The sequence below is a fragment of the Caloenas nicobarica genome, chromosome 3 (genome assembly GCF_036013445.1).
Source record: "Caloenas nicobarica isolate bCalNic1 chromosome 3, bCalNic1.hap1, whole genome shotgun sequence".
NCBI lineage: Eukaryota > Metazoa > Chordata > Aves > Columbiformes > Columbidae > Caloenas > Caloenas nicobarica.
In genome coordinates this window covers 92,188,175-92,208,920 of record NC_088247.1, presented here as the reverse complement: position 1 = coordinate 92,208,920, position 20,746 = coordinate 92,188,175, and the positions used below count along the sequence as shown (strand labels likewise).

The 20,746-nt window shown below is 45.8% G+C and overlaps 2 protein-coding genes across 3 annotated transcripts in view; one reads left to right on the top strand and one right to left on the bottom strand.

Moving 5' to 3' along the window:
- Positions 1-12,801: 12,801 nt before the first annotated feature.
- On the bottom strand, positions 12,802-17,059 carry MCFD2 (multiple coagulation factor deficiency 2, ER cargo receptor complex subunit). 2 transcript variants are annotated; one of them, XM_065630964.1, is made up of 4 exons: positions 16,990-17,059; positions 16,093-16,241; positions 15,216-15,375; positions 12,802-14,103 (listed from the first exon to the last, which is right to left on the bottom strand). In XM_065630964.1, exons 2-4 carry the CDS (start codon positions 16,233-16,235, stop codon positions 13,972-13,974), a joined length of 435 nt encoding a protein of 144 aa, XP_065487036.1. In that variant the 5' UTR covers positions 16,236-16,241; positions 16,990-17,059; the 3' UTR covers positions 12,802-13,971. The 2 variants fall into 2 exon arrangements, with proteins under 2 accessions (XP_065487036.1, XP_065487037.1); XM_065630965.1 differs by having other exon boundaries at positions 16,093-16,162; positions 16,990-17,043.
- A 2,290-nt stretch (positions 17,060-19,349) lies between these two features.
- Positions 19,350-20,746, top strand: part of TTC7A (tetratricopeptide repeat domain 7A) — a 176,334-nt gene continuing 174,937 nt past the window's right edge. Inside the window, exon 1 of the mRNA XM_065630962.1 lies at positions 19,350-19,548. Within this exon, the coding sequence (XP_065487034.1) occupies positions 19,389-19,548 (160 nt within the window). The 5' untranslated portion in view covers positions 19,350-19,388. The remainder of the gene's footprint in view (positions 19,549-20,746) is intronic.

The following is a 20,746-nucleotide window of genomic DNA, read 5'->3' as shown; positions in this document are numbered from 1 at the left end:
GGACTTGTTACAGCTAAAAGCAAAGAATGCAGAAAGGGGGGTTTGACCCTAAAGCTTGAAATACTCAAAGGTTTAGTGTTTTGAGTAAGGCAATGATCCAAAGCCTATAAAGGCAGAAGAAAAACAGCCTTTGGCTTCAGTGGGTATTGCATCAGGCCTTCAGATGACTAGCAATCAGCAGACTTCATTCTGCGTAATTCTGTATGCAAGAAGCATTAGTTCTCCAACGTATAGTCAGCTGAGGAGGAATAAGACACTCTGTGTCTTTGCAACTTACCCTTCTGGTCAGCAGACATCCCTGTCACTGAAGGCAATGTAGATGTTCTTGCACAACCGGTGGAAAGCCATCTAGCTGTGCTTCGCAACTGCTCCTTTCAGCTAAGCCATCACCAGAAAGGGTATTAGCAGAGACTCCATTGTCACACAGCCCAAATCTGAACCCTGTGTTATATTTAAACGAGCACAGGAAAGAGTCTGAGGACTCCATGTCACCAGCGAAATGGGGGATCGTTTTTTCTGAAGTGGAAGGCGAATGTCAGAAGATCAGATTACAAGTGTCTACCCGCATGTTTTCACTGCGTGGTGGGTCAGCCGGAGTTCAGGCTCTGAAAATACCAAGGAGGTGGTTCCAGAGCCATAAAGCACTTCAGCAACTCCTAGCACCGGTGGTCTCAGCGTGGGAAGGGTTTCATAACATGTTGGAAAGCCAAAAGCTTCTATGACTGCTAATTTAATAAAGAAGAGCAAACCACTGGGTAAGTCCCTGGAAGATAGACTAAATCAGGCTAATTTGTTATATAATCCTTTTTTAATGTGGAGAATTAAGGTGACGGCAAGATGACTGCATTTAATTCTCCAAATAATTACTGGTGGGTATTGACATTAAAGATGGGAGAGAGCAAGTTAATTTCTCCTTGTTGTTTGCAACATGTGCCAAACCCTTACTTCACACCAGTGAGGAAAGGCTGGAAGTTGTGTGTTTCATATGCATGAAGTAACAGTTGGCACAAATCGCCGAGGGGAGAAAAGTAAAAACCACTAAAGCCCAGCAACCCAAACTGTCACTTGCTGACAATCTTTTTGAGTCTCTCTGCTGACCAAAAAAAAAAAAAAAGTAAATGAAGGCCTCATGCAGAGTATTCCACAGGAATACTCAGGTGTCTGGTCCTCAAGATAAATAATATGCTGAGAAGGCAGCAATAGCCTCTCCTTTCCAGCCTCCTCCTCCTCTCTCCCGTTGGGAAGCACTGTCACGGGCAGTCCCAGAGAAGGGGAGGGTGACAGCACTTGACTCAAGTTGGTCCTTTCTTTTGCTGGGGCTCTCAGTCGTGAAAACACTGTTCTTCCCCATCGCTAGGAGTGGAGATGCTGGGGCTCTTCATGGCCAAGAGCGTCTGCCCTGCTTGGGGCAACTCCACCATGTGGCTCAGGATAATGGAGTTTACATCTTCCCTTTGCCAGCACTGCTGGATTCACCCCAAAACAGCTGGAGGTAGCTATATCTGCACAACCTGCCTCTAACTCACGTGTCTTCACATAGGCCTGGGATATCTTTGGTATTTGGGCCATGGCTGCCGGGGCTCTGGAGCACTAAGGGGCCCTAATGTCCCTGCCCAAGGCCCAGGAGACTGCGTCAGCCCCCTGAGCCCATCAGTTCTTGCCCCAGCGATGGCGCAGCAGGACTGGGCTCCAGCTCCCCACAGCCCTGCCTGGCCATGGCCCCCACTGAGCTGGGCCCCCACCCCACCCTGTTCCCACAGCCTGTGTGGGGACTTGGCAGCTGCCATGGGTTACATGAGTTTTCTCAAGTGTTTTCTGTTTGAGATGTCATCCTGTGCTCACAGGACTCGATGGCCATCTAAGTCTTTCCTGTCACTTATGTAAGTAAATACATGAGTATGTATATTTTTTGAGAGTCAAAACATGTATATGATATATGGGATATAACATACAGAAGTATTGTGTATTGTTCCTCTATGATTTCCTCCCACCTCGCTGTCCTGCAATCTCCCTTTGTCCTCTTTGTTCTCTATAACTTGATGTCTACAAAGAAGAAGAGGATCTGAGGGTGAAGACATGCAACCTAGAAAGCAAGGGATGACACTAGGCAAATTCATATCAAGAATTAATTCCAGCATGCTATCAAATCACTCAGGAATCACACAAATAGATACTTTCCTCCTATTTTGTTTTTGGCTAGGCTATTACTTGTAAGCCAAAGCTTTCTTGTTCAAACAACTCCCTCATTTTATTTTGAAAGAAACTGTTTTTGCAGTTTGTCATGTTTCTTGTTTTCAGTCTGTGTTGACTTTCTGTGTGTTTCACTCTAGGCTTCCTATGACTGACAGCATATTATCTTGTCTTACGAAAATCATGCATGACTCCTGGGAGCCATCTATAAAAAGGAGAGAACACACTGAGAAGCTGATACCACCTCTCTAATTACCCGGGTTGATGGTTGTTCAATGAACCTGTTAACCACCTGAAGTGACTTGAATCTTTGCAGGTGCAGTATTGCACAGTCTTTCTCTGCAATGTTTAAATGGCAAATGCTACCTCTGTGTAATGTCCCAGTCTAACTTTGCCTCTGGTCTGATGGTTCCCAAATGCAGCTGGCTTCATTCACTTTGGACGGTAGACTCCCTTCTGTGCCTTCAGAAGTAATGGCTGTAGGTAAATGTTCCCTTCTGCCCATGCCCTTTGACAACCACAGAATCACAGAATCACAGAATGTTAGGGATTGGAAGGGACCTCAAAAGATCATCTAGTCCAATCCCCCTGCCAGGGCAGGAACACCCAGATGAGGTTACACAGGAAGGGGTCCAGGCGGGTTTTGAATGTCTCCAGAGAAGGAGACTCCACAACCTCCCTGGGCAGCCTGTTCCAGTGTTCTGCTACCTTGGTTCAAGGTTTGTGCCTTTCAGTGAGGTGCTTGAGCACACGCTTGGTTCTAAGCACTTCATTCCTCTCATTTCATTGAATAGACATGGATTTAAGTGCCTTCTCTAGTTCATGGCTTGCTAGCATTTCAACAGTTTATTTTGCAGTGGCCAGATAAGACCAAAGTTAAGAGCCAGCCCTGACAGTCCTGTGCCTGGGGGAATGGTTTGCTTTCTGGTAGTGATGGGCAACACCATTCAAACCTTCCATGATACTCCAAAGTAGAGACTGCTGGGGCGCCAGGTCCAGCTGCTCACTGAGGTTGGAGGAAAAGTGCTCTCCAGAAACCTAGGTCTGGCCTGCACGAAAATGGGAGAGGAAAAGATTCCCCGCTTTCTCCAGTTGTGGCCCACTCTCTGCTGGAGCAGGACACACCAGCAGCACAGCAGGGAGGCAAGCCTTCATGCTGTGGCCATAAGATCTCAGTTCCCAAGCACAGATCTGGTGGAGGCAGCTGTGCCTCCTCCCAAAATCAGCTTCTGTAGATAAAGCTGTAACCAGCATTATTTAAAGGGGTTTTTTTTGAACATATGATAGAGCATACTCTGCTCCCGGTTACACCAGGTAAAAACGTGAGTTGCTGGTCCTGTTCTGGTCCTTTTGTGCTGCTGCAGTAACAAAAGGAGTCAGGAAACTGCACTCACTGATAAAGTGTGGAGAAGTCATTCTGCAAAAGAGTCACTTGGCTTGAGCATCCCTGTGCCCCTGCTCTGCTCCCCCTGCTGCCAGCACAGCCGAGCACCTCTGGGAGTGTGGTCACCCAAAAACTCTGGGCTGCTAGGGTGGCCCTGGCAGGTCTAAGTGGCATGGCTCTGTGATGGGGCCCTGTGGCTGTGCTACCTTGTGCTGGCAGCCACCGAGAAGCTGCATTTGTGCCTGTGCCCTGTGCCACCCTGATCATAAGTGTGGCCATCGGGGATGGCTAAAACTGGGCCACTTTATTGCCATGGGGCTTTTATGTTGCATAGGTAATGATGGACAAGCTAAGTTGGGGAGGAAGGACACTAGTCAGCCACCTTGGGAATCCTTCTTTCTGAATGTGGATGGTATATTTTGTGGCCCTGGTTTGGATAGCCATGTTGTGCAAACTCCCAGCTCTTTAGAGATCCAGTGGACTATAAGACACAAAAAACCCCACATCGTATGTCATTCTGGGTATGTACTTACTGTGAATGAACACAAAGACCTATTCACCACTCCTAGTATTCACATAACTGACAGATTAAATCACTCTCTGGCTGTGAAGATGACAGTGGCCCAATAGCTAATGCTGTGTCTAACAGTTTCCATGAAAAGGAAGGTTGTTTATAATTTTGCCAGGCTTCAGCTGAAATTTCCCATGCTGTATGTTACCACAAACTGAAGTTTTGTGTGTGGAACAGCCTAGATGAATAGTCATGGCATTTCCAAGCTCATGTGTCACTAAAGAGTCCTTGAACACAAATTTTCAGAGAGTAATTGAAAATTTCTCCTTTCCTGAGGCAACAGGAAAAACATCTGGAGTCCCAGTGGCTATCGCTTAGGCTAAAGTTGAAGTTGCAGCTAAACAGCCTGAGTGCAACAGGTTCCATGTCTAAGGCTACCAACTTGGTAGGTATTCTTGACAGTTTTAACCTTTTCCAAAATGCCAACGTCTTTTGAGGCTGTACCTAGATTCACTGACAGACTTCATCCCATATACATGTTGTTGACAGAAGTTGTTTTAAGCAAACTGAGGTTATGCTACCAGGCAGCACAATTGGAGAAGATGGCATCTAATTGCTTAAGTTTGAAGACATCTCGGGTTTAGGTACGTATGATGATTTATAGCTCTCCTATGCTTACCCTTTATCTTCTCCACTGCTGCCCAACTGTTGTATTTCTGAGTAGCATTCCCTGTTGTATAGGAACAGGACCAGTTTTTCAGATCTCCTTACTGGACTGAATATCAGGCTCAAGCTGCTAGTTCCTGGAGATGAATTAGTTTGGCAGCTTCTAGAATGACTTTAATTTGGTTCACTGAATAAATCTTTTTTCTCTGCATTTCCAAATGATACTGGAGAGGTGAACGGGAAGAGCTTTCAGGCTGATCCGACTTGTCTCCAGGTGAGGTGTTTGTGCTGGGGGGCCATTTGGTGACCAGAAATTAGTGCACATCAGGAGTGGGATGGGCTTTAACAGACCTAAAGTAACTTTGAGGATGATATGCTGTTGCTGGGAGTAGTATCCACAGACGACAACTCAATTGCACATTGGGTGGAAATGTGCTCTCCTGATCTGTAGCCTATATAAGCCTTTCTCTTTCCCTACAGATATTTTTATTAGGACGAGCTCTACAAGCCCCTAGAAAGGACCTCTAACCGCCACAGGAATCTGAGAAGGCTTGTGTAAGGTCCCTAGAGGAGTTTTTCTTTAGTATTGCACAACTCAGAAAATTTCCAGATCTCAGTAAAAACTCCGTCTGTGCTATGTTTTCCTAAACTGGGCATCAATGTGAATTGTAGGAGCTATTGGCTAGGAACTATCTAAGGGCAGACTTTATAACCAACCAGAATATTTTTATTTAACTACCCACACTACTGGACCTTCAAATGATTTAGAGCTCTGACAAACTGAATTCCTACTAAACTTAATAGCTTGGGTCCAATTAGAAACATTATCCCAGGAAGACAGTGTTCAGGATGGCCTGCAAAAAGTATCTGACCATTTACTGTACTCTGCTTTTATAGTGAATTTTGCAATTGTGCTGTGTCCTGTAACAGCATTGCCATGGTGTTAGCAGTACCTCAGCTGGCTCATTTAAAGCTAGTTGGGTATGTCAATGCCGTGCTGCAATTTTAATAAGGTCTGTGGTAGAGGCACATCTGCAGTCAGAAACTGTCACCATTCTGCACTGCCAACATGGCATAACACTCTGCACAAATCCTCAAGCCAGACCTTAGGAAATGAATCTGGATCCTATAAACATTTTAGTGGGAGGAAGCAAAAACACTTGCATGACCTGCCAGGTATTTTTATCTTGCAGGTAGGACTTCATATAGAGGAACTGGTCTTTTCCCTTGGTGATAATAAAAGCACTTTATATTTTTGCTACAATGGAAAGATCATGCGTTACACAGATCACACTGAACAGTATTCAGTAAACCACAGATGTCCTTAAGTTTCCATTATAAACTTGATTTTTTTCCTGTTCCTCACTTTGCCAAAATTAGCCCTATACACCTACAACTTCACAGGCATAATTTTATTCTGGGACAGATTTTTTGGAAGAGTTGAAGGAAACTGGTCAAGGTGTTTAAGAGAGATGATGGCTAAAAAAATGAGATCATCTGCTTGGAGAACTTCCTAAAGACTTCTTGGCTCGTCGTATCCCGAAAATTCATTTGCCTCGAGATTCAAAAATTATTTCAAATCTGTTGGTCTTGGCTGGCAATGGTGCCTTTGAATAGTTTTAGGATGTCTGGTGACAGAATTATTTGGTTACTGGAAGTGGTTCCTGCCTCAGCATGTGTATGTATATGTGTTATGTGTTCTTTGGAGTTCTTAACTAGTCAGTGCCAAAGTGCTCATAACTTTATGGTGGCATATGTACGGTTTCTAAACAACTCTGCATGTCCCCTAAACAAACATGTTCCTTCTCCAAGACTGGTCCTGTCTGCATGTACTGCTCTCTACACCCCTCACTGGTGTGTTTCCCGACTCTCACTGCAATCCACGCTGAAGCTGGCAGCATGGCTTTGCGGTCCCTTCTGCACAGTCCCTGGAGACCTCTCCCAAAGGGAACAGCATTCAAATCTCATTCTGCTCATCCCAGTGCTCTTTCCTGGGTCAAAACAATCATACCCGCCATGATTTGTGCCAGTAAGTCAGTCTCTGATGGCTGCAAGCCACATATGACGAGGCTTAAGTCAATATTATTTTTCAGCATATATGTCGTGTGGCTGATTTCTGGTTTTACGACAAAATAAGTACGGAGGCATAATGTTACTGTTCTTTAAGAGGATTTATTTCAAAATATGTGCTTAGGGCTTTCTCATAATTGGGTCATTTTTAAAGATGCTTCTTGAAGCGCGACCAAAACCAAAGGCAAACAGATTCATTAGACAATTTTCAGTGTCTCCCACTTTAAGTAAGAAGAATGTGACATCTGGAAATGGTATAGTTGTGCTATAGCACTGCACTAATGCAGTCTCCCGGGATCACTACTTATCCACTGCATCATCCCCTTAGCTTGTACTGAAGATTATAGCATAGCAATGTCAACAGTAAAGTCTGCCCAGCATACAGCATTGACTATGGGACATTTGCCCAAGTCCCATGAGACCTTGTTTTTAGTTAATAATGTTGCCAGATTTTAACATTTAAGCCTTGCTCTTTCTGAGCTCCTGACTTTAGTCAGTTCTGTTGTTGTTGAAGTCAAGTCCCTGACCTACAAATTGCTGGAGCCCCTGTGTGTATTTGGGAGAAGTGCTTTCTCTGTTTATTGTTCCACCAGCATCTCTTCTTAGCCACTATTTGAAGCAAGCTCTTGGGCTAGATGGACCTTTGCTTTGACTCAGTGTGGACACTCTCACACTATATTCTCGGTGTCAATAAAAACAGTTGACTATTTGCTGAAAACAGGGCTAGGAATTCACTTCATCATTTTAAAGACTCTTAACAGTCTTTTTACTGTTCTTTTTTGTGAAGAAGCTTTGGTATCTCTGTGCTCCAGAGCTAGGACTTAAATCCCAAGCAAAGCATTATCTTGGAGTCAGGGATAGTCTTTTTTCCCTTGTTCTGGTTCAAAGTGTTCACTTCTGGCTCTTGGCAATCACATTTCGAACATGCTCTGTAGAAACTTGGTAGGGTTTTGCACTTAGATGCTGTTGACAGTGAGCATACCCTGACAGGACTGAGTAGGACATTGCTGGTTGCAAACTGCTCTGGGTGTAGCAGGACTATCCAAATGGCCATTGTCTTCTGGGACTGAAGAACTGCCTAACTGGAAGGCGGAACTGATGAACAAGATTTCAGGGGCTTTCAAGAGGGAAAATGGGTTATGACAGTAGAAGATGAGATGTGAAACTGACATCTAGATGGAGTAGGGGAAAACTGGAATATAGCTGGTTCAATAAGAGTCTACGGAGATGATAAGGAGAAGAGCAAAGGCTTACAGCAGGGAGAGAGGAGGATGGTCTGTGATCTTGGAGAAACTTCTCTGAGACCTGGAGCTGAGCACAGGCTTCCTGTGTTCAGTTCCTGTGCTTGGCTCTTGGCTGTGAAACCCACCATAAGGGACTTCTGCCGATACACGTCCACACCCATGTTGACAGTCATAGACTCACTGCGTGACAGGCTTTCACCAGAGAGGATCTGGAGAAGTCATTAATTCTACCTTTCTATCCCAAGACCAAGTTACAATCACGTCACCCCAAGCTACAGTCTCTTATCATTGATACTGAAGTTTTGTCCAACATCTAACCTAAATCTCCCAGGTTGTTTGGTTTATGCTTCTTTATGTTTTATTCTTCCTGATTCTTCCACCAAGTACTTATTATTTCCTTCTTCTTTGCAATGGCCTTTTAGTTGAAAACCATTAACCTTCCTTTTTCTCAGTTGTTACTTCTTCAGCAAGAAAACCCCACATTTCTTCCAATCTTCCCTCATGTTCTCTGGACCCCTGTCCATTCTTGGTGATCTCCTTTGGCCTCTTGCCAACTAGTTCATATCTTTCATGGAATGCACTAAGCAGGACATGGTCTTCCAGGTAAATCTTTAACAGTGGGGATCAGCCCACATGGATTCTTTCAGTAGTCTTTAAGACCCTTTAGACATCCCAATGTGAGGGCTTTGCCATTTATGTTCACCATAGTCCTTGAATTTTTCTCTTGTGAACTGATACCTAGATAGTTATGCAAGTACAGATGAGTATTTCTGTGTAAGCATGGTATTTTGCACTATTGCATTCCATCCATTTCAGATGGCTTCTCTAAATATATCATTTTAAATTCTGATTTTTTAGCATCTATAGTGTCTGCAAGTTTAATAATCATACTTCATATTCCATCTTCTATGCCTTCAATGAAAACATTGAATAAAACTTGATATGGGACCAAGGCCCACGGAATTCCTCACAAAACACGTGTATTTTGATAGGTTATGATGGAACTATCCCATGGATACAATTATCCAACTAGACTTGATCTCCTGCCCCTTCCCACAGCAGTTTCATTTAGATTGCAGTTCACTAGCCTGTTCATGATGATATTATACAAAATACTGCTAAAAGCCTTGCAAAAAATTAAATAAAATAAATAAATTCAAGCTGTATGACATTTGTGATGATTACTTCACCCTCCCTTTAAGACTCCTAGAGTGAAGTTGATCAGGCTCAGGCAACTAAAAACCATCTAACTTAACTGGTTACTCTCTAAGCAGATTTTGCATACTTTAGGCTGAAATTTTACGCCCTTTTCCTGGTAATAATTGCACTGTCTGCTTGGATTTGACCTTTTTAATAAAGATTGATGAAAAGGAGAAGAAAAAAAAGGACATTAAACTCTTCAGCTTTCTTAACATCCTCTGCTGATAGCACCCCTGCGTCTTTGAATAGTGGTCCAAACTTCCCTCTGTTTTTCTCTTGCAACCTTATCTGTAAAATTTCTCTTACTTTTGGTAAGTTTTGCTAGTTGCATCTTGCGCATTTTGTCTTTATGAACTGTATACACCCCCAATACCTCCATGAACACAGTATTGTGCTTGGTTCTCAACCAGCTGACCTGGTTTCTACTTTACAGCTATAATAAATCTCCCTCCCATGCTTGTGGTCAATTAAAAAGTTGTGAATTAGCTGACCTGCTGAATTTCCTTACTTCGCTCTAAACTGGTATAGGTTTCACTTGGTTTCTAATTAGCATTTCTTAAAGGAATTGACAGCTCTCCATAATTTGGTTTTTTCCCTTAGATTTGCCTCTTATGGGATCTTCCCATACCCATTCTCTGAGTTTATTGACATCTGCCTTCTTGAAATCTAGTGCTGTCAGTCACTCAGTTGGATCAAGTGGCAGAAGCTGACACTGTGGTCGCTGCAGTACTCATTTCTTGTAAAACATCATATCTGGCAGTCAGCTTTGAGTCATATGTTATACTGCCCTCTACCTACTTGTAAACTGCTGCTCAGCTGAGGAAGGTAGTGACAATTACCATATGCCCTTAAGATTTAAGTTGCTGTTGAGAATTTAGCATGAAGAATGTGACGAAAAAATGTAACTTCAGAGAAACCTTCCATAAGTCATTAATAACTGCCCTTGTAATGGGTCTCATTCTGCGTGGACAAAGGATCTGTGCTGATGAACCGTTTAGAACACAAATTCCTTCTGATAATAAATAATCCAGACTAAGGTATGCAATGATCCTTGCCCTCTTTTGTTTCCTAAACACTTAGAACATTATGCAGCTGCTTCATGGTGCAATGGGCAGACAGTGAGACCAGAATGGGGGAGAGGAAGGAAAAACCAATAGGCTTCACCTTAAGCAAAAATGGCTGGTCAGACCACGCTGGACCTATACCTTGTAAGAACAGTGGCAGAAACTCTTACTGACATGTAATGCAAAACTAGTAAGGCTTTGGGTCCTACTAAAACCCTCTAATGTTCTTTGATGATGGTTGAGACCACTGTAGGTACCTTGCGGACCCTCTCATAGGTCAACTAGAGATGGTCAAGAAGTCAGGCCAAGCCTGGTGCTTATATTAGGAAGCCTTCCTGTCACACCATTGTTTTTACTAACAATACTACAATGCGAGTTTCTTCACTATCACTTCAACTTGATTTGGATTCCTCAACAATGAAAATTACCAGTAAGGAGTCTCAGGTATGGTCAGTTTTTATGTGGGCATCATACTGGCAATGTGGTGTTGGAAGACAGAGGAGCAAGCCTTGCCTATAATCAGAGTAGGGGGTGATGGTTTAGAGAAATCCAGGCTATTCGACCACAGGGAATCAAATGTGCAGGGTCAATGCGCTATCTAGTGGCTGTATCGATTATGACATTATTCCTGAGTTACTGTTCTTCCGTTTGTGAATTGTCATTGTAAAGAAATACTTCAGATGCAATAAGGTTTTGCAAGGCTATAACCATTCCTTAATTAATTTTGAGACATTCTGAGGTTATAGGTGACTAAGACAAAAACAAAGGTGGTAAAGTCTGAGTGAATATGCAGACAAAACTGTGGCTGGGAAGTTCCAGGCAGTCATTCTTGCCATTAACAGCATTCTGATGGGCACTGGAAAAGCAGTAAAGATTTTTCTCCTTCATACACAGACTACATTCTAGATCAACTAATACAAAAAAACCAGCTCAGTTCAGGAGTGCTTCAAGAACAAGTTTAAGTATTTTCTTTAGGTGCTAGATCATGTAATGTTTTGTGAGGTAAAAGCAGACTGGGTGCATAGTATATACAGTAACGCAAGGCCAGATGTGTTCTCCTCGAAAGGGGAAAACTAACTCCCACCCCTTCAGATCAAGGACTAGGAAGAGGTGAAGATCACACACAGCAGCATCCTCCTGGCTTTTTGTTTCTGCCAGGGATGTGACTGACCTTCAGCAAATCATACAGCCCTTCTGCTTTTTTATCTGTGAAATGGAGATAGTATCTGTTCTACAGAAATAAAAACAGCTTTGTAGTTGATGAGTACTTCTGTTGTAAAGGCTGTTATTTTTCCATAATATATATAATATGAAATAGAAAATACTATATGTATATATGACCTGCGCCAGCATATTGAGGGTACTGCATGAGCTACAATTAGCACACAGATCAGTTATATTTTTTAAAAAAGTATGATTCACCTTTACTCTCAGCAATTTTGCACTTTTCTAGCTAATAACTGAGAAAACTCTGTAGCCAGCTGTTAAACCATTTAAGTGCACTTAATTAAGTATGTGTATTTGTTTTAGGAGGCTGCATAAAGACATGATGATGCAGGTTTCAGCCTGGGTAGCATTTCTTGAACTGTTCTTTCTAGGAAAGCAGAAATTTTGTTTTGATCATTCTTCATGCATCATGAAATCAAAGGTGACGATTTTGTTCTCCATTTTTGGTAAATGATTTTTCTATTTATACATACTTCTGTACCCTTAAAAACAAGTTTAAAATGGTTGGTAAACAATGTTCACATTACCTGTGTTTATGTCTTATATAAAGCTTCTACGGTGCATGTCTTTTGCCACATACAATAGCAGTTAACAAATATATATACAAATACAACGTATGTATATAAATGTGCCTGGTAGGCAGCTGCTGGACTAAGTTTACAGACTGCAGTTGGTAAGAAAAATAATGATTTTTAGGAGAGGTGTATAAAAGGTCAGTTCATTGGTCTTGCCCTCTCATCCCACATAAATCTGAAACTCAGAAGCTAATGCAATAAGCACGTAAGAGTTGGCAGGTCTACAGGCAACCTAGTTTAAGTGTCCAAAGCTGATGAACTTAACCTCTTCTTGCCTCCCACCTGCAAACATTTTCTATACTTTCTTCTGATTCAATACTCACTCCAGATTAACTACCCTCAAAAACGATGTTTTAAAAATGCTTTAACTGAAAGAACTTTCTTTTAAGATGACTGCTAGTAAGAGACAATTGCTTAAAAATACATCAGAAAATCTAGGTATGTTTCTCACTAGGACTTCCAGCCTTCTGTGTCTGGCTCCAGAGTGCAGGAACCCCAACTTATTTTTATTGCTTGTAGAACCAGCACAACCCTGGCCACAAAGGTATCAAAATAAATAATTAGTACAAGAAAAAAGTCCAACACTCAGGATTCATTGCATAAACATTTAAACAGAGGAAATAATTTCTTTTACAAATGTTTCTCTTGTATAAGAATAATTTTGTACAGAAAATAGCTCTTTATACATTTTACAGAAATACACTAACATTTAGATTCTCTATTAATGGATAATGATAGAATGCAATTTAAGATTTCAGCAATACATCACTTTCTAATATCCTTAAACTGCTTGACTTAATTGAGTCAAGACAGAAAATATTTCTAGAACCATGTTAATTTGCACACACTTGAGTATCTTGAAACAGCTATGAAACACCTTCTGAAAGTAATACCATAATTTAAATGTCAAGGAATATGAACTTAAACCTTAACAAGGCAGCAATCTCACTTAGATCATCGTGCTGGCTAATACTGTAAAAACCAAATTGAACAGAAGCTTTTCTATTAAACTGGTTTCCTGTTAATGTGACCTTCAAAATGAGATAGCAGAAGCTACTCTAGTAAATGCTATATGGCATTAATACAACACGTAAATGTAATAAAAATACTTCCATTTTCTTAAGAAAATACCACAGAAGGTAGAGAAAAAAAGCAGTAAATTAAAATATAAAAAGTAAATCTGTGAAGGGCAAGAAGAAATTGAATAACGTGTATACGTAGTTCTCTGTAAAATGTAGGGGTATGCTAGCAGGTACATGTATTTTAAAATACTCAATTTATTTCTAAGACTGTGTTAAAGTTCATATGGTATCACGTGGACCTCAAACATAAACCACATTCAAACACTTTTCCTCTACAATTTCTCTTTCAAGAGAGAAGTTTCCTTTGGCGTTAGTGGGATGGTAAGGACATTTATCCTTGAAATACAACTATAGGCAGTAATCTTTTCTGGCCTTCTAGGTATTTTATGTGTTTAAATAGGAGATGTAAACAAACAAGACTATATAACCAAATGACAGAAAGCCTGAAATTTAGATATAGTATTATCTATTTAGTGTTCATACACAGGTACTGGAGAGTTTGCCAGCTGTACCCTTTGCGAGCACTGTTGACGCTTTCATGCTTCAAGATTCAAATGTGTAGCTACGTATAGTCAAACACGGCTCTCACTCCGAGTTAGCCAGTCTCTTAACACATACAGCTTTCAAATAAACTCAGCTGGCACTGGTACACCTCTCCTTCTCACAGCACACAGGCTGATATGAGACAGTAATGCATCACATTATACTAGTTCACATTTCCATGTAGTTAGAAGAAGAAACAAGCCCCCTGCAAAACCTTATTCCAGTGATTTTGCAAATTCTGCATAGTCAATGTATCCGTCATTGTTCTTATCATCATCTCTTAAGACATCATCTATTAGATTAATCAGATCTTCTTCTTTCATTGCCTGGGTATGCTCACCACCTTCCTACAAGAACAAAACCACATTGAACAGTTTAGCAGTGTTTCCCATCTAGTGGCACATAGGACAGATTACTGACAACTAATTTTTTAAGCTATTCGTGTTTGGTGCCTAATTTGGCACTAACATTCAGAACAAGCACTGTGTATCCACTCAATATTGTTAGCCAAAAGTTCTAAAAGCTAAACAGCACAGTGTATAATGACGGATAATAATCTAACAGATGTATTCTTAATTTGGATCTTGATGTAGTATAGACACTATAGTTTCTATACAGTACAGAAACAGCTTCCTATGCATCAGAACTCACAAAATGCAGAGCTTGACAGTAACAGAGTAGCGAAAAATATCCAGCACTATAGCTTAAAGTCAGTAAAATTCTTAGTCTCACCCTTGTACAAGCAGAGGGGTATCTTTGCACAAGAAACAGAAAGTCATTATTCTGTTCTTGGCCAGGTATTTTTTGGCACAGGTGTATGCAGTGAGTTACGCTATTCTGAATTGTAACTTCCAAAATGTACAAGATAATGTGTTGGCATTGTCTTCCTAAGGATTCTATCTTCCTACTTTGTCCTTAAGTGTTCCTAGCTGGAAAGAGAATTTGTGTTTAGAAAAAGGTGACAAAAACAAAGGCAGACTGTGACTGGTTCTTCTAGTAATAATTTTGTGCAAGAGGTCTCTTACAGTTTGTGTATTCATGGCAGTAGCAGTTTGGAGTTGAGAACAGCAGCCTTAGAACCTTGAACAGCATTGTATCACATGCTATTTCTATAAAACCTCATCAGCATTATCCCATTTTGGATAATTTTGCTTTCTTCCTATCCCTGCCTACCAAAGTATCCTCCCGCTCTGTCAAATAATTTTCACTCTATAGTCCCTTCTCACTCTAAAGTTTAAACTGCAACAGCGACTTCTCAAAAATTGCAATGCGACATGAAAAGTTGTGATAAAGCTTGCACATTTATAAATCAAACCAAAACTATCTGGGGAAAAATAACCCAATTTTCAGGCAAACTGTAACTGCACTGAAGAAGTGTTGTAACTGTTCTGTTCTATTGTAAGCTGCTTTTAGAGAGGACTGTTTCCAAACACACATGCTCTTACAAAATTCCACCTACCTCTTTGTGAACATGCGATATAGCAGTAGCAAGCTCTAACCCATCTAGCAAATTATTGCCATCGTAATCATGCATTTTGAAGTAATGAAGCTGCAACTCTTGTGGAGACATCTCAGATTCTGGTTTCTCAATAACACCTTCCAAATGTTCCATGATGTGGCTAAAAAAAAGTAAACAAAACCACAACATATGTGTCAGTTAATATTTAATGCTCTGTTTATGTCGAATTTAGTCTTTGATCAGACAGTGAAGTACACAGGAAATATTGTATTTCTAAAAGCACCCTGGACAACAGAAAGCTACAGTTTTATACTAAGATGAAGGAGGCTCAAAAGTCTGTTTGTTACAGGTGCTGTAGTGGCCTCTAATACCTTAGACAGCTATTTCTATTTCTTCTGGCCTACTTAGCAGGCTATCAAAACAAGTGAAGCAGTGCTCCAAATCTCCTTTTGGCTGTCTTCCAAGGCACATGAACTGGAGGAAGACCTTTCCCAGTCAAACATGAAGTATTCTAGGGAGTGTTATTTGCTGTTTTGTCTGTATGAAGAAGAAAATGAAAAAAAACCTAAACAAACCCTTTCATTCTACCTGTTCAGAATATGATTTTGTCTACAGTATATCGATCTAGGTATGCAGGATTCCTGTAAGAAATTCTTTACAGTATGGATAGGACTAAAGACTCTAGAAAGACCTTTCTAGGTCTAGTATCTCCAGAAACACATCAAGCGAGCATGTCTCACATCTAACTCCAGCTAGTCATACAACATCCTGAGAAAAGTGGGTGGCTTAGGTTTAAGTCCAACTCATGTAACAAGACTTAAGAGATAAGCAAATCATTAAGAGTAAAGTTTACATTTTTAGAACACGGAACACGTACTCTTTATCTTGCACCAAGTTCTTATCAAGGCGAATATTTCCATGTTGACTCTCTCCTACGTGTTCCTCAGCTAGAGCAGAGATGAAGAATGCAGCCAGAAAACAGAATAGCAAACGTATTCTAATAATCCTTTGGGCCATCATGATCTCCTACAAAAAGGAAAACATTCCCCCCGCCCCCCCAAAAAAACCCCAGATGAAAAATGCAATATATTTTCAGCAGGTTCACATAGTGCATAGAAATAACCCCACTAAGTTCTAGAACAGAAGAACTTGCTTTATTTTAAGCGTTTAGCAAGTGGAAAGCCAGAGAGCTCCAATTCAGAATTTCTATGAGGGTCTCTATCTCAAGGAAGCGTGCTGTAATTTTCAGAGAATGACCTTTTTTTTAATTTTTCCCTTCATGCAGCGGATATGCACTCTTTAGCTGCGCTTGGCTCTTCACGTAGCTTAGACAGCCATATATGCCAGCCCCACACAGTCCTGCCCCGCAGCTATGGGAGCAAAGGTCTCCTACAGCATCAAGGCGCTGCATCTAATCAGTAGATCCATTAAGACCTAAACAACACACAAGGTTAGAGCTGCAGCGGCCATTGCGGCGCTCACTGCACAAGCACGGGAGACGCTGAAGCGCTTCGGCGGCGGGAGCGGCGCAGAGAGCCCCCCGGGGCCGATCGCCGGGCTCGGCCCCGCGGATCTCCTCCCAGCCCCAGCAGCGCCCGCTGAAGCCAGCCCCGGCTCGGCACAGCGCGGCGCGCTGCCGGAGGCCCGGACGGCTGGCACCCCGCTGCCCGCCCCCCCGCCCAGGCCGCGGCACCCCCGCTCCTCCTCTCCCCGGCCCCACAGATCCCGGCTGCCGGGGCGGGCGGAGCGGCCCCGCCGCCCCCAGGCTACGCACCCCGCGGCGGATGCGCCGTCCGTGCCGCGGGCCCCGGCCGCGCCGGCCACCATCCCCGGGCTCACCTCTGACCCCGCGCACGCGCCGCGCTCCCGCCCCGCCCTCCCTTCCCGCCCATTGGCTGCACCTTTCCGCGGGGCGGCGGCGCCGTCACCGCTCCTGGAACTCCACGTGGAGCGCTCGCGGAGCGGCAGGTGGAGCGGCCCGCCCAGCGCGGGGCGGGGCCGCCGGCGCGATCGCTGCGGTGGCGGCGGCGAGGGCAGCGGGCACGGCCCGGGGGGAGCCCCGCACCGGCCTCCGGCGGGGAGAACCGCCCTTCCAGAGGGCGCACCGTGAGGATCCAACCAGCCGTGTCCCCAGCGGAGGATGCGGCACTACAGTGCTGACTGATGACACCAAACTGGGAGGGGTGGGTGGCACGCCAGAGGACTGTGCTGCCATCCAGAGACCTGGACAGCCCGGAGAGTTGGGCGGGGAAAAATTTAATTAAATATAACAAGGGCGAGTGTAGAGTCTTGCATCTGGGCAGGAACAACCCCAGGTTCCAGTGTAAGTTGGGGAATGACCTGTTGGAGAGCAGTGTAGGGGAAAGGGACCTGGGGGTCCTGGTGGACAGCAGGATGGCCATGAGCCAGCACTGTGCCCTTGTGGCCAAGAAGGCCAATGGCATCCTGGGGTGGATTAGAAGGGGGGTGGTTAGTAGGTGGAGAGAGGCTCTCCTGCCCCTCTACTCTGCCCTGGTGAGACCACATCTGGAATATTGTGTCCAGCTCTGGGCCCCTCAGTTCAAGGAGGACAGGGAACTGCTGGAGAGAGTCCAGCGCAGGGCCACAAAAATGATTAAGGGAGTGGAGCATCTCCCTTATGAGGAAAGGCTGAGGGAGCTGGGGCTCTTTAGCTTGGAGGAGACTGAGGGGTGACCTCATTAATGTTTATAAATATATAAAGGGTGGGTGTCACGAGGATGGAGCCAGGCCCTTCTCGGTGACAACCAATGATAGGACAAGGGGCAATGGATACAAACTGGAACACAGGAGGTTCTACTTAAATTTGAGAAGAAACTTCTTCTCAGTGAAGGTGACGGAACACTGGAACAGGCTGCCCAGGGAGGTTGTGGAGTCTCCTTCTCTGGAGACATTCAAAACCCGCCTGGATGCCTTCCTGTGTAACCTCATCTGGGTGTTCCTGCTTTGGCGGAGGGATTGGACTAGATGATCTTTTAAGGTCCCTTCCAATCCCTAGCGTTCTGTGATTCTGTGAGAGGAGGCGCGGCAGCGGTGCTGGCACCGGGAGAGCGAGAAGGGGCAGCCGAAGCCCGGTGTGTGCCTGCGGCCGTCCCCGGCTCGCCCTGCGCCTTCCCGTCTGGGCAGCCCCTTCCACAAACAAACCGCTATGTTCTCCCTGCCCGGGGTTGGGAACTGTGGCACCATCACCCTCTGTGGTTTATAAACTGTTTGTTCACTTCACCCTCTCACCGCATGTCGAAGGCCTCGTTACCGGTATGCTTGGCGCCTTGACAGAAGTTGCTTTTGCCTCGGGGTTGTTGACCCTCTGAGCAAACGCTGAGCTGGTGAAGCAGCGCGGGCCTGCAGGCTCCTCCCTTGTGCATCGGTGGGTCGCTCTGCGCTGAAATTGCTTCCCAAGGCGGGCAGTGGGTGTCAGGAACAGCTGATTAAGGGGATGTGGGGTGTAGGTGGCTTGGTAATGGAGCAGCGATCCTGGCCCTTCCCACCAAGCGAGCCCCGGGGCCTAGGTGGTGGGGCAGCAAAGGGGGCAACGGGCACAGACTGAACCATGAGAGGTTCCTTATGAATGAGGAGAAACTTCTTTACTGTGAGGGTGCCAGCCCTGGAACAGGCTGCCCAGAGAGGCTGTGGAGTCTCCTCTGGAGACATTCAAAACCCGCCTGGACACATTCCTGCGCGATCTGCTCTGGGGGAACCTGCTTTAGCAGGTGGGTTGGATGAGGTGATCTCCAGTGGTCCCTTCCAAGCCCAGCCACCCAGCGATTCTGTGAAAGCCAGCGGACCGCGGCGGTGCCGCTGTTTCCCAGGCGCCGCGGAGCCGCTGGGGGCGGTCGGCCGGGCACAGTGCCCTGCCCCGCGCCTGCCCGTGCGAGGCCGCGGTCCTCCGGCCCGGGCGTCGAGCGAGGGGCGGCTGTGGCCGGAGGCCACGTGAAGCAGCCGCCGTCCCCAGGCGCCGGCCTCTGGTGGGGAACCGTCTGGCCCGCACACGCCCCGCCGGGCACCTGGCGGCGGGCGGGGCCCGGGCCGGCCCGCCCGGAACCGCGGCCCCGCCCGGAACCGCGGCCCCGCACACGCTGCAGGCACCTCCCGGGCGCTGCCGCCGGGGACTCCCCGCCAGGCGGGCGGGCCGGGCGGGGCGGGCCCGGCGCTAAGATGGCGGCCAAGGGCTTGCACTCGCACGTGAAGCTGGAGGGGGAGATCGAGCGGTGCCGGGCGGAGGGGCACTGGGCGCAGCTCCGGCTCCTGGCGCAGCAGCTGCTGCCGCCGGCACGGCCCCCGCGCAAGGCGGCGGCGGGGAGCGCGCAGGACGCGGGTAAGCGGCGGGGGGCGGGCAGGGCGGAGCGGCCGCGTTACCGGACCGCTCGGGCGTCGGTGGGGTCGGCTCGTCGCTCCGTGCCGCCGCCTGGGGCTCGGCAGCCGCGGCCCGGTGGGCTGATGCGGGCGGGACGTGCGGTCCTCCATTCTCCCGGGGCTGCGGGAGAGGGCTGGGGAGCGGCGGCGGGGGGAGCGGCGTGTCGCCCCGTGTGCCCCCGGAGGCGCCCCGGCCCCGCGGCGGGCGGCAGGGCTGCCTCTGCTGCGGCCGGAGCCCGGGAGCCGGCGCTGGGGAAGGAGAGCCTCTGCTTCCTCTTCGTGTCAGCGCCCCCGAGCCGCCGGGGCTGCCCGGGGGAGGAAGGGGCAGCAGCGCTCGCTCGGCCGCTTCCGCGCCTTTGGGGTGTTGCCCTCACGTCGCTGCACCCGGAGGCAGCTGGCGGCTGAGCTCCGTGCTTTAATGCCACCGGCTCGGCTGGGCTACCGGCCGAAATCACCCCAGTTTGCAAACGTCCCTCTGCAGCTTCTCGATGCGTGTGGTGCTGATTCCCTCTTGCCCGCTCTCCACCCGCTCTGGATGCCCCTGGGTTATCTCCCCGCATTTCTGGGGGGGACTGCTTTATTTAAAGGCTTGGGCTCATCCAAGTATACCTTCACACGTAAGACATGTTCCATAAATAGCAAATGTATTCTCTCTTTTTTTTTTTTTTTCATGTTACAACACACTACTTTGCTTATTTTTAAATGAAATAGATTGTAAGAAGTGAGGTGGTCTGACTTAGAGATGTAAAATCCTGTGTCCGTAGTCAGCAACAGTAGATTGTGAAGAGGACGTGGTCCTTGCCACTTCACTGGTACAAGAGGCTCTGCCACTGAAGCCAGATAAGCTATTTCTGTGAATAAACCGACTTCTCTAGGGGAGTGTTTTTAGGATGTGGCTCTAGAGTGAACTGAAGCTTGCTGGAGCGCAGAAAATGTCACAGTGGGAAAGCATGGCAGGGGAAGACGTTGGTAGCTTACTACGTGTTTATTTACGAGGCTTCAAGAGTCTACGTGATGCAGATGGAGCCCTGTGTTGAGAACCACCCGGCCAACCTTTGAACTTCAGCCGGGTTTCAGTAGCGCTTCCCGGGTGCAGAGATCATTGTGCAGTTTCGGGACATTAATAGTTGAAGAGCGCGTATTCGTTTGTTCCCGTGTAA

Coding starts and splice junctions, on each gene's coding strand:
- MCFD2 (XM_065630964.1), bottom strand. CDS start 16,235: ATGATGGCCCAAAGGATTATTAGAATACGTTTGCTATTCTGTTTTCTG. Junction 15,376..16,092: donor AACTTGGTGCAAGATAAAGA/GTACGTGTTCCG, acceptor ACTTTTTTTTAG/CCACATCATGGAACATTTGG. Junction 14,104..15,215: donor TATCGCATGTTCACAAAGAG/GTAGGTGGAATT, acceptor TTGTTCTTGTAG/GAAGGTGGTGAGCATACCCA.